This window comes from Pectinophora gossypiella, chromosome 7 (genome assembly GCF_024362695.1).
Source record: "Pectinophora gossypiella chromosome 7, ilPecGoss1.1, whole genome shotgun sequence".
In the NCBI taxonomy this organism is placed as follows: Eukaryota; Metazoa; Arthropoda; class Insecta; order Lepidoptera; family Gelechiidae; genus Pectinophora; species Pectinophora gossypiella.
The window spans coordinates 15368107-15381997 of record NC_065410.1 but is presented as its reverse complement, the minus strand read 5'-3'; the positions used below and the strand labels follow the sequence as shown (position 1 = coordinate 15381997).

At 41.3% G+C, this 13891-nt stretch overlaps 2 protein-coding genes across 2 annotated transcripts in view; one reads left to right on the top strand and one right to left on the bottom strand.

The window, feature by feature from the left end:
* The window catches only part of LOC126368383 (neutral ceramidase), a 354827-nt gene that overhangs the window by 200975 nt on the left and 139961 nt on the right, over window positions 1-13891 (top strand). The gene's annotated exons all lie outside the window — the stretch shown is intronic.
* Window positions 1-13891, bottom strand: part of LOC126368324 (dynein axonemal heavy chain 2) — a 64402-nt gene that overhangs the window by 11919 nt on the left and 38592 nt on the right. Inside the window, exons 49-65 of the mRNA XM_050012234.1 lie at window positions 13668-13820; window positions 12859-12998; window positions 12046-12187; window positions 11119-11300; window positions 10111-10234; window positions 8071-8274; window positions 7538-7642; window positions 6897-7123; window positions 6080-6309; window positions 5575-5729; window positions 5243-5342; window positions 3207-3331; window positions 2463-2685; window positions 1920-2095; window positions 1601-1771; window positions 1019-1218; window positions 388-551 (exon numbers count right to left, since the gene is read on the bottom strand). Of these exons, the coding sequence (XP_049868191.1) occupies window positions 388-551; window positions 1019-1218; window positions 1601-1771; window positions 1920-2095; window positions 2463-2685; window positions 3207-3331; window positions 5243-5342; window positions 5575-5729; window positions 6080-6309; window positions 6897-7123; window positions 7538-7642; window positions 8071-8274; window positions 10111-10234; window positions 11119-11300; window positions 12046-12187; window positions 12859-12998; window positions 13668-13820 (2821 nt within the window). The remainder of the gene's footprint in view (window positions 1-387; window positions 552-1018; window positions 1219-1600; window positions 1772-1919; window positions 2096-2462; window positions 2686-3206; window positions 3332-5242; window positions 5343-5574; window positions 5730-6079; window positions 6310-6896; window positions 7124-7537; window positions 7643-8070; window positions 8275-10110; window positions 10235-11118; window positions 11301-12045; window positions 12188-12858; window positions 12999-13667; window positions 13821-13891) is intronic.

Below are 13891 nucleotides of genomic sequence, written 5' to 3'. Positions count from 1 at the left end.
AGGTTATTACGATGTTAAATATAATTCTACAGCGTTTTCCGTAGGGAAAAGTCACAATAACCCTGAATTTATTAACAAGAAATGCTGGAATAGAATCCCTTTCGAAACAAAATTTATTTTCTCTTACATTACCAGAAGTTCTTTTTGTAGATTTGTCTCTATATAGGGATCGATGAAATAAATAAGAGTGCGCCAAACAAAACTCAAAACATTCACAGAGTCCGTATTAATTTCTTTCAAATCATCCATCTTTTAACAAATGAACATAGATTATCGGAAAGATCGTAAAAATGCATTGCCTCTGGTGTCTCAAACGAGATCACTGTTTCTACCATATATATCTAATTCAAATTCTTATACATTTTTAATAACAACATTATGTCATACTGGTAGGGTTATCAGGTTGTTCGGATCGGTCCAACACCACACCGCCTTTTAGTAGGAACATGTATTCTCCCATGCTCATCTTGCCGGATTGGAAGAGGATGCGAGCAACAATGTGGAACGACAACAGGAGCTTGTGACGCTCGAACACGGCGCGACATGTGTTTCTAAAGAAAAGGAGTGAGGAGAGGGTAAGGTATCAGCTATATCCTCCTAAGGCCGAAATTTCCAAATACAATAGTTAAAAAATAGGATTTGGACTTACGACTTTATGGAGGAATTCTTGCTGGTCATACTAAACTTGATAGACAAATTTGGAAAGAGCTCCACCGACAAGATCCTAAGCTCTTAGATGAAATGAAAAAAGGTTCTCTGATTTAGCTAGCTCAGGCATAACTAAAATCAAAATAACTTCTTTTTTATATTGGTAATTTTGCTAATGTGTGTTTGATAATCTTAAACCGTTGGGCCAGGTTACTACTTGCCGAGTCGTTACGTCAGAAATCTGGCGACTTAATAATAATCCTGATGCCCAGGGTTAATGGGGATGAACATTTGGACGACATATCTGTTGGATAACTATTGAGCTGACAAAATCTGGCAAACCAAGGAATCGATAAAAAGAAAAACTCACTTGTAAACAGCGTAAGTATGGAACTCATTCAGGTTATTTATCCGGTCTTCAAGCTCCAGACTCCTGGCGCTGCGGTCTATGGAGTACGTGAACAGGTCGGTGTAGGCATCCAGAGAGAACTGGTACATAGGGTCGATGCGGGACAGGTCATTTAAAGCGAAGAACAGGACTGAAGCGCGAACCGCCACCGGGACATAACCCTAAAATATTTTTAGTACGTTTTATAACAATCAAAAAAATGCGTGACTTCACGTAGTAATATTATAGATAATTGGTATCACCTGGTTTGCTGAATTCTCGCCCCCTATTAGATGGGACTTTGCGAGGAGTGGGTGTATAATACTATCCACCTCTCTTCTTATCGTGTGGGTTGTGAGGTGGAATACCAATCTCATCAACCCTGGTGTCAGGGTTATTACTCAGCCGCCAAAGGCCCCTGACATGGCTCACGTAACGACTACATACTTACATCAGTAAGCAGTAGCCGGGACCAAGGGCTTAACGTGCCTTCCGAAGCACGGATCATCTTACTATACACCTCTATGTGGGGGGATACAGACGTGATACTATGTTATTACTAACCGATCGGGCAGCGTCGATTTCCTTCTCAGTCACTTCTGAAGTAGCCAGCGCTTCCTTCACCTCGAGTGAGGTTCGTTGTGAAGTCTGCAGAGTTACGAACAACTCTTCGTTTTCCAACAGAGGCACTTGTGACTCGAACATAATGCGTAGCAAATCATTTTCTAAGTCCACCTGTTGAAAGGTAAACGAATGATTTAATAATTTATTTCACACACGCACACACACATTCACACACACACACACACACACACACTTCTTGTGAAACTACAACAACATGTTCTAGACAATCTATTATGAAATAGACCGAGGTTTTACTGACCAAAACTTTCTTGTTCCGAGCTATGGTGAGCACGAGATTGTCCTTCATCTGTTCCAGCTGCGGCTTCTCCTTGCGCACCACGATGCCCAGCAGCTGTGACGTCAGACCCTGCTCCTTCACCGCGAAGTTCACCATAGTCGTCTTTGTTAGAGTTTCTGGTGTATATACTGGATTCCCTGATATAAAAAATGAACTCATAGGTATATAAAGACAAGCCACCCATAAATGAGCCAGCAGAGCTACAAGTCATCCGTAACACAAACAGCAACCACTCCAGGGGCGTATATTATACATCCCATTACTGGGGACAAGCCTCTCCTCTTTCAATCCAGGGGGAATGGAGTACAATCCACCACACTAGTCCAGTGAGGGTCTAATAGCCTGGGATCAACGGCTTAACACAAATTCCGAAACATGGAATCATGTTACTATTTCGATCAATCAGATGATTTACAGCCAAAAAGGTCATTATCACAAAGTGATTTTGATAAAGTGATTTCGACATACAATAATATTCATTTATAATTAATCAACTCCACTCACCCAATTTAGTAGTCAAATACATCCTGAATGCAGTGTTGTATGAGACCATTTTGTCATTAAACTTGATAACCTGAGAGTTGCCAATAGTGACAATAGCCTTGTCCAGTATCGGCGCAATGGACGGATCAAAAACTTCGCCCACATTCTGAATTAGGATGGGTTTTCCATCTGCTAGACAATTTTCCATTATCTTCAGATAGTTTGGTTGACCGAAGTCTACAAGCTGCGAAGACAGAAGTCAGTTTGGTAAAGGAAAATACTCTCAAATATATGGAAAAAACTCACACCTATTTCCCACCAGGGTAAGCAGAGACTATGGAATTCCAATTGCTTCAACCCTGACACACTTCTCTCGCTTCCTCCACACTCATCAATCGTTTCATACACGCACGCCGGTTCAGAGTAGATCACACTAAACTTTTTCTAAGGACATCTCCAAAATGGTCAATGTAGGTGTGTCCTTCTAGAATTATATGGGTACCAGTAGTTTTCCACCGAAAGGGTAACGAGTTGGAGATGGCGCTTCCGGAAATTTTTAGGACATGCTCAATTTTGGGTCACAGCACAGAGCATTGTGCGCCGCGGCAAGGTTTCTCCAATAGGCGATATTGTGATAAAATGCTTTTTTTAGGTGACTTATTGTAGGTTTGCCTCAAATGGCACTTGGCCGGAACATGTGGTCCAACGCGAATCTATAAAATACAAACCTCTACTATATTTAATTTCAAAATATGTAAGGATTACCTGGATTTCATTATGTTCTTCCAACCGTGATATCCAGATGAGAGCTTGACCCTGAGGGTCGACAGCGAGGGGCCATCGCGTGGCCCTCACCACTATGATGCCATTCTCAGCACTGAAGTTATCATCTAATAAAAAAGTTTATTCAGGTAAAATCTACGACACACATATACATTTAAGTACAACATTAAAATATACACACATTAACATTAATATTTACTTAGAAAACATAAAGGTATATATATGGGTGCCGCAGTTCACCAAAAAAGGCCAGGGACTGTAAGTTTTACATTTATTTATCAGATTTTTATTGAAGAACCCTAGAAGGAAGGACGAAAAGCCTCGGTAAAGGGCCCTAGACGTTCGTTTAAACAAAAATAAACAAATATATACACTTCTCATCAAAAAAATCGAAACACCTTGCAAGTTTACGTTTTGTCAGGATTATCAGAAAAATGTGTACATTTAGGAATAAATGTTAAATGTCGTTTAATAGTGAGTAATATGAGCTTATCAAATCTTAATGTTAATGTTCTAAATTTAAATGAATTTTTCATAGGTTTCGTATTTTGTTAAATGAGTCATTTTTATTCCGTATGGAGTATAAAGGAAATGGATAAAACAACACACGTAAATGAAAAAAAAGCTAAAAAACGTTTATTTAATAACTTGTATTCCCTCCCCGAGCTCTAATTACTTCTTCCATACGGTTCTTCATCGATCGGATGAGAGTCACGATCACATGCTGTGGTATATTGTCCCATTCCTCTTGGATTGCATCTTGCAGCTGGCTAAGTGTTTCTGGGGCAGGATCTCTTGCTCGAATTCGTCTCTTTAATTCATCCCACAGATGTTCAATGGGATTCATGTCCGGGCTTCTTGCTGGCCATTCCATAATAGAGATATCGACTTCGTTAAGATAATCTCGTACGACGCCCGCGGTGTGAGCCCTAGCATTGTCGTGCATGAATATGAAGCCGTTGCCAATAAAATGTGCATAGGGCATCACATGAGGCTCGAGACACTCTTCGACGTACCGATGACAGTTTAGTGCAGGCAGACGTGGCCCAAACACGAAAGCAAGCTCTGTCTTACCGTCGGCGCTGATTCCTCCCCAAACCGTCCACGAACCGCCACCATAGCTGACCTTTTCTTCAATGCAGCATTGTGCATAGCGTTCTCCGTCTCTTCTGTAGACCTTGTTCCTTCCGTCGTTACCATACAGCATAATTTTACACTCATCAGAAAAGAGAACTTTGCTCCACTGTAGGTATGACCAATTTAGGTGCTCACGTGCAAAGTTAAGGCGCGCTCTTCGATGGTCTGCAGTTAATTTCGGCCCATTTGCTGGCTTATGCGGTACCAGTCCACGATCCTTCAACCTTCTTCTAATTGTAGAGTCACTTACAGCCACCCTTCGTACAACACGAAGCCGCTGCTGCAGTTGAAAAGCGTTAAGGCGTCGATTTCTTAAAGAAGTTGTTACAATAAATCGATCATCTCGCTCAGAAGTGACCCGATTCCTGCCAGATCCTGAACGGCGCGTGAACAAACCAGTCTCCCGATAACGTTTATAGACTCTATGAACAGATGACAGGCTTAGATGCAGTCTTGCAGCCACAACACGCTGACTAAGGCCAGAATCCAGCAATGCCACAACTTGGGCGGCTTCTGTGGGCGAAGTATCCATACGTTTTAGAAAAAAAACCTTTTTTCAGACGTCCCAAAGTCACAGTATTGAAATAAAAAACAAAAAGTGTAAGGATAGGTTAGTTTTTAAACGCTAAATGTACTCCAACCCTAAACACACATTTGTCTCAAAACAGTGATTCATTTCGTTTATAAGATAAACAAATGAAATTCTAATTTTGAATTTAGAATTTTCGCTTATTACTGTAATGACCAAACTGCCAGCTATACATTTATGTATTTTTTTTCATCGTATGAATTCTTTTTTGTGTTAAATTCGGACAGAAACAATGAAAACGGAAGTGTTTCGATTTTTTTGATGAGAAGTGTATTATATAACATTATTTTACCAGGCAGTCCCATGTAATTCCAATCTCGAAGTGTAGCGTCATCTAGCAAAAAGTACTTCATGCTTAGATCCATTGTCACTGGTACTGCTTCGTTAAATACCTGGAACAAAGTGCATTTATTTAGTTGCTTCTCAGTTTGGGCATGTCGTAAAAAGCGACAGAAGATTGAGCATTGGCGATAGTAGTTCATCAAATCCATCTTAGGACTTCGTTCTAAAAATATTGCTCTGTATGCCGAATTAGGGATTACGGTATGTATTTCTTGAACCTAAACAGTTCCACTTTTTAAAAGACATTTGGTCCCAGCTACAACAAAAAGAAATGACACCCACCTCTATAAACCATTCACTCATCAGTTCTTCCCGGTACTCGGAGACGAAGGGGCCGAGGTACGCGACGAAGCCGGTAGCAATCAAACAATCCCCGGGCAAATTATCAAACTCCTTGTCCAAGCGTTCCACTGTGGCCTCCCATCTTTCTCTCTCGCCTAAACAGAGGAGGAAATATTATTTTGTTATTTTTATAGTTTCAATAAAAATTCGTTCGTTATAGGGATTCACATCTGCAGTTTTACCCACTAAACCCTTAGATGCGAAAAGAACGATACAATATACTGGCGGTAGGGCTATGCCGCCTAGCGACGTAACTTGTGTTCTGACGGGGTGTAAGGGGTGTATTCGACGTGATGCCTGAAGAAACCACTTAAGTCGAAAAAATCTAATGAACAGGACCAGGACCCAGCTTGACAAGAGCTGCGGGTTCACGTCCCGTTCGAGGCAGAAGTTTTCAAATTGATTTTCTCCTGGTTCAGGGTATTAATGAAGTTTCAGGACTTACCTGAAAGCCCAGCAATCAACGCTTCAGCTCTCTCCAACTTCAACTGCAGCAATCTAGACTTTCGTTCCAACTCTTCCTTTTGTGCCACCTTCTCATCATACTCTCTTTGCAAGCGAGCGATCATTTCACTCAACTCTTTTAACTTAGCACGGGCTTCGGCCAAAATCTGCTGCTTCATACGCAATGATTCTAACGCCTCTTCTAGACGCTCTTTCTTGGGTTTCACGATTCTGGTTTAGATATTTAAACTTGGTTAGTGTAATACATATAACATATTATAGCCTATGATATGCGCATTAATATGTAAATTGATTTCTTTGGTACAGTATACCATAGTATAATATAATAGAATGTAGTAACAACTACAGCAATTCTTTAGCAATACGTTATTAGTTATAGCATTCCTGTCAATGTTGTGAACAGCCCGCCGCAATTCAGACATGGAATAGTTTAGAGATAAGTAAGTAAATTAGACCAAACATTCGTCCTTTTGTTAGGCAAAAATTCAGACATTTTTAAAGATTCAACTCAGCCTATCTATATACGTGCCACAGATGCGCACAGGCCTCCCCTCAATCAACCATAGCGGGTACCGAGCATACTCCACCACGCTGCTCCACTGCGGGTTGGTTCTTTTTACGGCTAATGGCCGGGACCAACGGCTACCCCCTCATTATTCAATAAACTATGAGTATGGTTCTAATCAACTTACTTATACTTTCTTTAATAATTTTATTGTTAAATTGTATATGTGACAAATTGTATAATTATATAATAAATCAAATAATTATATATATATATATATATATATACTTACTTATAAATCTTTCCGTATTTCTCAATTGCGCGCACCCACAAGCAAAGCGACTTGGCCGCGGCAGATACAGTTCCCACTATCTCGGGGTCGAAGTCCGGCTTCGAAGTGTATGTTCCGATCTTCTTCAGCACTTTATCTGGTATATTGTCTTTGTCAAACTCTCGGAGACGGTCCAGGAAGTATTGGTCAGCAAGTTGCCGCTTCGCTTCCGCCCAAGTCGGTTCTTTCTATAATAATAGGTATAATATTTAATTGGGTAGTGTCCTAGTCCTAGGTCAAAGATAAATTATGAAATTCTGATTACTAAATAAAGACAGATCTAAAACTAACGAAAAACATTTTATTTTTCATGTTCAACTTATTTATGATTTTTTATCAAGAAAAACGTAATGATAAGTCCGTTCCATTTTATCACGTTTTTCTATGGCGTTTCTTTATCATAGAAACTCTATAGCAATTTCGTGATTTGACTAGTTGGATTGTCGATTTACACATATATATCCATTTATAACAGTCTAAAGTCAAAGAATTATTTTCACTCCAATTTTAAACCAATCGACTCAAGGGTAATAAATGCACAATATCTAAGTCGTTACGAATAATAGTGTAAGTAACTGAAAAGTAACCAAGTTAATTGTTACCTGTAACAATATCAGCACCGCTTCTAAAACCATTTCAACTTTCTGCGGAGGCTTCGCGTAAGACTTTACTTCAGAAATATCCTTCTTGTTCAAAGCATCTAGGGCCTGTTGTAAATAAAATATGCATTTTAGTTTATACATTTCTCAAGTACCTAGCTAACACATTTTTTTCCAAAATAATATGAAAATGGAAAACCCATTTTGGATTGACTAAAATTTGTCCCACGTCAGTTCGGCGATAAATAGTCACTCAATGTTCGTTCCTACAGGGGGAGTTTTCCTGCTTAATATAAAAGAATCCACCGGCCTAATCTCCTCAAGCATGCATGGCATCTTGCAGGTCCCTCATGGCTGCATCAGCTAGCTTCTTACACTCCATCTCTACTGCGGTCCTCTTGCTCCTAAGATATCTCCATTTGCTTCTAAAGTAAGATATTTACCTCTGACATGGCAGCCAGCAAGTTTTTCATGGCTGCATCAGTCAACTTTCTGAACTGCATCTCTACTCCGGTCTTCTGTCTTCTAAGACATACCTTAATAGCCTCCTCAAGAGCAGGCATGGCAGCTTGCAGGTCCCTCATGGCTGCATCAGCTAGCTTCTTGCACTGCACCTCTTCCTCAGCAGTCTTCTTGCTCCTGGCCGCAACGCTGCGTTGCTGTTCGTCCGCGTTGCGTTGTTGCACGTTGATCACGCCCATGTACTCTATGCACTGTTCTGTGTATTCTGCCACTTGAACCTACTCGTAATAAATATTGAGTTTGTTACAATCATTATATTAAATAAATGATGATGCAGATAATGATATGTCATCATTACCAGCCCATTAACGTCCCCACTGCTGGGGCACGGGCCTTCCCTATGGATGGATAGGAAGATCGGGCTTTAAACCACCACGCGGGCCCAGTGCGCATTGGTGGTTATTAACGACTGCTAATGTAGCCGGGACCAACGGCTTAACGTGCCTTCCGAAGCACGGAGGAGCTCGAGATGAAAACTTTTTTTTGTGGTCACCCATCCTATGACCGGCCTTTGCGAAAGTTGCTTAACTTCAACAATCGCAGACCGAGCGCGTTTACCGCTGCGCCACCGAGCTCCTCTACTACTAATGATAATGTAATAAGATGTATGTTTTGCACATTTTCTTCGATCAACAATGTGGGTAGTTTTTATTAAACCGCCAGAGGCTGAGGCAAAGACAGCCCATGACGTGGCTCATGTAACGACTACATACGTACTAAAGTAAGTAGCCGGGACCGACTGTTTAACGTACCCTCCAAAGCACGGAATCATTCCATGAGGCTGAGGCAGACAAATTGACACTAACATGGCTCATATAACGACTACATACACATAAATAACCTATATACGTCCCACTGCTGGGCAGAGGCCTCCCCTCAATTAACCGGAGGGGGTAGGGTACATACTCCACCACGCTGCTCCAATGCGGCTACGACTACATACACACTAAAGTAAATAATAGCCGGGCCGACCGCTTAAGGTGCACGGAATCATCTTATTTTTCAGACAATAAGGTGATTTCAGCCTGCAATACCCTGACCAAACCAGATAAAAACTCACAAAGATTTTTTGTTGTTAGACGTGTCCGGGAATCGAACATAAGCTCACTACTATATCCCAATTGACAACATTTCATTTTTACTAAGGTGCCTTAAATCGAAAACCATTTCGAGATATTTCTATGATTTACACAAAACACATTTTTTCAGATTTTTTAATTCAGTAATAATAGAAATATATTGAAAAATCCACGAGGTCAGAAGAGGAAGGCATAATAAGTTCAGACCTTTACATAAAAATTATAAAAAAAGTAAATGTCATACATAACATGACACTTTGTTTGCGACTTGTTTTAAATACGCATGCAAAGGCACATTACATTATACTGCCTTCATTCTATCAATGGCAGAATCCAATTTTCAAAAAATATTTTTTGTAACTTCTAGTGGAAAAATCTTGAAAAGAAAAAATACGTGTCTTCTATTTAAACAAGTACTTTCGAAATAGCACAAAAAAACCACGGCTTAAAAATTTGAAATGTTGTCAATTGGGGTAGTCAGAGATACATCCATCACAAGACAAGTTCATCTGGGTACTTAGTTAAGTACAGACACCTCAAGCTTTCTGTTAGACCAATAGGAAATGGAATGCAGGGCCTCTATAGATGACCATACGGCTCACCACCTTTGGTAGCATCATCGCGTTGATCTAACAGAAATGTTAGTGAGGTATGAGTACTCAGTACAACTTCCGATTGATGTACCTCTGAATAGCTTAATTGGTAATATAGTCGTGAGCGTGCACCCTGATGCCGTACAGCAGCGGTATCAGTACTGGTTGGAGGGCGAGGAAAAGGATTCTGGTAGGGCTCTAGCTAGAACATCACCGATTGAGAAATTGATCGGTGTACTGCGGTACGGAAGGCGATTGGGGCAACCACCGTTCTACACGCCCTATCTATGGAGTAATGGCGATTACTCCACCGACAAGAGCGCAGCTCTTTAATAAAGAGAGTCGTGAGCGTACGTTGTTACCACGCTAGTATACAACATACCTGAGCAATAGACAGCTCCTCAGACATCTCTCCGACCAGTTTGGTGGTCTCTTCCAGCTTCCCCAGCCCATTGCGCAGCTTGTTCGCTTGCAAGGCTATCTCGTATCGTTTCGCTTTCAGCATTCTGGTGTCATAACGTTGAAATGATTTCATATAAAAGTAAGAGAGCTCTGTCAACGAACGTCATACACTCGTTTTACCCCTCCTTGCTTCACATACATACATACATAAACTCACGCCCGTAATCCCTAATGGGGTGGGCAGAGCCACAAGTAATCAAAGACAACTTGCTGCCACTGTTGATACGATGTCGTAAGCTGGATATGATGAACCTTATGGTGATAAGGGATCAGCCTATCGCCCATAAGATTAGTCCATCATGTTAGAGGACACAATCCCTCTGTAGGTTTTTACGACATGCCCGGGAAGACAAGCAGCTGAACGTTATCTGTTTTTTATTTGCTCCCAGAACAGCATAGAAGCACGGAGTGGAACGGAAAACCGATACGACTGAAGGAGAATTGCTTTTATGTGACCTTTTTAACCCCTTAGGGGTAAAAAGAGCCATTCATCTAAAAAAGCAATATTTGCACATCATCTGACCTCTCCTTCAGTCGTATCGGTTTTCCGTTCCACTGAATCAAGGAGGGCTAAGACGAGTGTGTGCGCCTGCGTTTTGCGCGAACGTCTGCGCACCTTAATACATCCTGCGTACCTGACCGCTTCCGATGTTGTGGTCGCCATGGCCGAAGATCATCATCATTGCAATTTGACATTTGCTCATATAAAAATATGTGCGCAATGCAAACAAATGTTAAATAGCAATATTGCTGTTTTAGATTAATTGCTCTAAATCAATGAATTCGATTTTATGAGTTTTGAAAAGTCCTTACCAAACAAAGGACAGTCTCACAAAGTGATTTCGACAATGTGGGGACATTCGGGAATCGATCTTGAGCCATCGCTCTAACCACTAGACCTCGGAGGTTGTTATGTATGTGTACTTACTCTTTATACCCAGTCACGAGCTCCAAGTAATTGGTAGGCGTGACGTAGTTGGTCCTCCTCATCTCCTGCCACATCTTAATGGAGTACCGGCCGACTGAAGAGTGGATCAGCGACATTATAGACGCCACCGACGCACGGAGCGTGTCCTCGCGGGATTCTACTATAGACTCCTTTCTCTTCACCTGGTGATGTCATAGGAAATAAAAATAATTACCTTTTTGCTTTTTGTGCCTTTAACTTGCATATATATTTTTTCATCATTACTTATTTAAGAGCCACGCTCTTATAGGTGTAGCATGCTATTTTTTAGGGAAAAATAGGGCAGTGGGTTCCGTCTTACCTTCCGCCCATATATTATTTTTATATGCAGTGTACGGGTACAACACATATGCGTATACATTCACATAATTTGTGCACACCCTAATTTGTTACTTATCTGTAAGTATAAATCTTACTGCAGCGCCCCATTATTATTTCTAATTAGTCTTTTTCATCCTAAGGTGGCCTGGAAGAAATTGCTATTAAGAATAAGTCCGCCTACTATTGTATTTCTTCTTAGTAGGACCCGTGGTAGTCCAGTTGGTAGAACGCTTGCCTCTCACTTTGAGGTCGCAGGTTCGAATCCAGCATAGGCCTAAACCAATGATTCTCGAATTTGTTTTCGAATTCATGTTGAGATCATAAATGCGGTGAAGGAAAACATCGTGAGGAAACCCACATTCCCGAGAAATGCATTTTCGGAGGTATGTGACCCAACCTGTATTGGGCTGGTTTTCCCTTAGCGGGTTGGAAGGTAAGACAGGCAGTCGCTTCTGTAAAAATCCAGACCTGTCCAATCTCCAGGTTAGGTAAGCTGACCCTGTGAAAAACGGGATAATGCTAGGGAGATGGTGATGAATAAAAAATAAGAAACCGGAAGCATCGCACCCTTGTTCCTGTAATAGAAGCCAACAGCTCGACTCCTTCCAAGAACTTGTACGCCACTTCCAGCAGCGCCTCTCGCGGCCACTCCAAGAACCAATTGGTGGTCGTCGCGTTTATCAGCGCAGGGTATTGACGGATACGGTTTCTAGTACACACAAACATTTATCGGTATATGTAGGCGACGCACTGTACATACTATTTGGAACAAAACTCAAGTCACAATCGTAGATACCGTATATACGATTTTTGTTTTTATAGCACTTATTACCCGTGCTTAGGCAAACTCACAGAGAAAATTTAAATCGAAAAAACATTCTGACTTGGACGGGACTGGAACCCGCAGCATATTAGTACTCAATCTCGCTTGCTAAGTGCAAGACGGCACACGGTAAGAATGAGATTTTTGTATGGAGTTTCCGAGACGTACTGCAAGTGCCATCTAAAATATATCCGCAAAGTTTCCAAGAAATATTAGTACTCAGTGATTCATCTAGATAGCGACATAATGACAATATAAATCCAAAAAAACCGCATAGGATTAAATGTCATTGAATTTCTAATCAATGTCTGGTGATAGTCACTAAGCGACACTGATAGGAAGAAATGATGAAGCATCATTTCAATGACCGGCCATTTTGACGCTCACCATTTTCCACCCTAAATATAACAGAACATAACATAACAAATACTTTATTGCACAAACAGGAAAAAACAAAATACAAAACAAAAGAGAAATAAAATGAGTACAATAGGCGGCCTTACGATACGAACGATAACGACGAACGATACTTAGAATGTGTATAATATCTATCTCACCTGAAGTCATCGCCAATAGGGCTGAAGCACAGTACAATACGCATATTGGCTCGCACTCGCTCCACAAGAAACAGATACACGGCTTCTTGGGTCTGCATTATGCCAGCCGCCTTCATAGCCTTCTCTAGAGCCGATTTTATCTGTTATCACGACGAGAGATATATTAAACAATAACCCAACATAATCGACTATGTCGCATTGGGGTAAACTAAGGTACATTCAACACAAGGTGAACTAAGTAGGTACCCACGCCTCACCGAGCGTTCTGTTCGACCAACGTGATAGGTGGTGAGCCGTCAATAATGATTGAGCCAAATGTGTTAATGAAAACTGCACGAATATAAATTAGCAAGTCATTGTAAGTCCGGCACCAGTGGTTGAGCGTTAGGCTCACGATCAGGAGGTCCCGGGTTCGACTCCCAGTGGGGAAATATCACAAAAATTACTTTGTGATCCCTAGTTTGGTCAGGACATTACAAGCCGATCACCTGATTGTCGGAAAGTAAGATGATCCGTGTTTCAGAAGGCCGTTGGGCCCGCTGATGTATGTAGTCGTTACAGGACATACGAGTCATGTCAAGGGCCTTTGGCGGCTCAAAAGTAACTCTGACACCAGGGTTAATGAGGTTGGTAATCCACCTCACAACTCACACGAGAAAAGAAGAGTCCGGCACCGGGGTTCGAACCAGTACTCCCAGTTTGAGAAGCAAGCCGATGTACCACAGGACCACAGTGACTTCAATGAGTTTAAGTGGGTGTTTGTGCGATATCTACCTACATACTACAAAACAACATGGGATTGAACTCACGTCTTCAAACTCATCCGGTTTGTACAGGTTGGTGATCTCCCCGCTGCTAAGCAGGTTGTTGATGATCTCTGTGAAGGACTCCTCTACTATCTGCGTGTCGCAGAATATGAACGTCATCAGCTTAGCATCCACGCCGCATGCCGAGTATAGCACCTGAATATCACACAACAAAAACATAAGCTCACTACTATATTGCCAAATTGGGGTAGCCCGTGGTACATCCA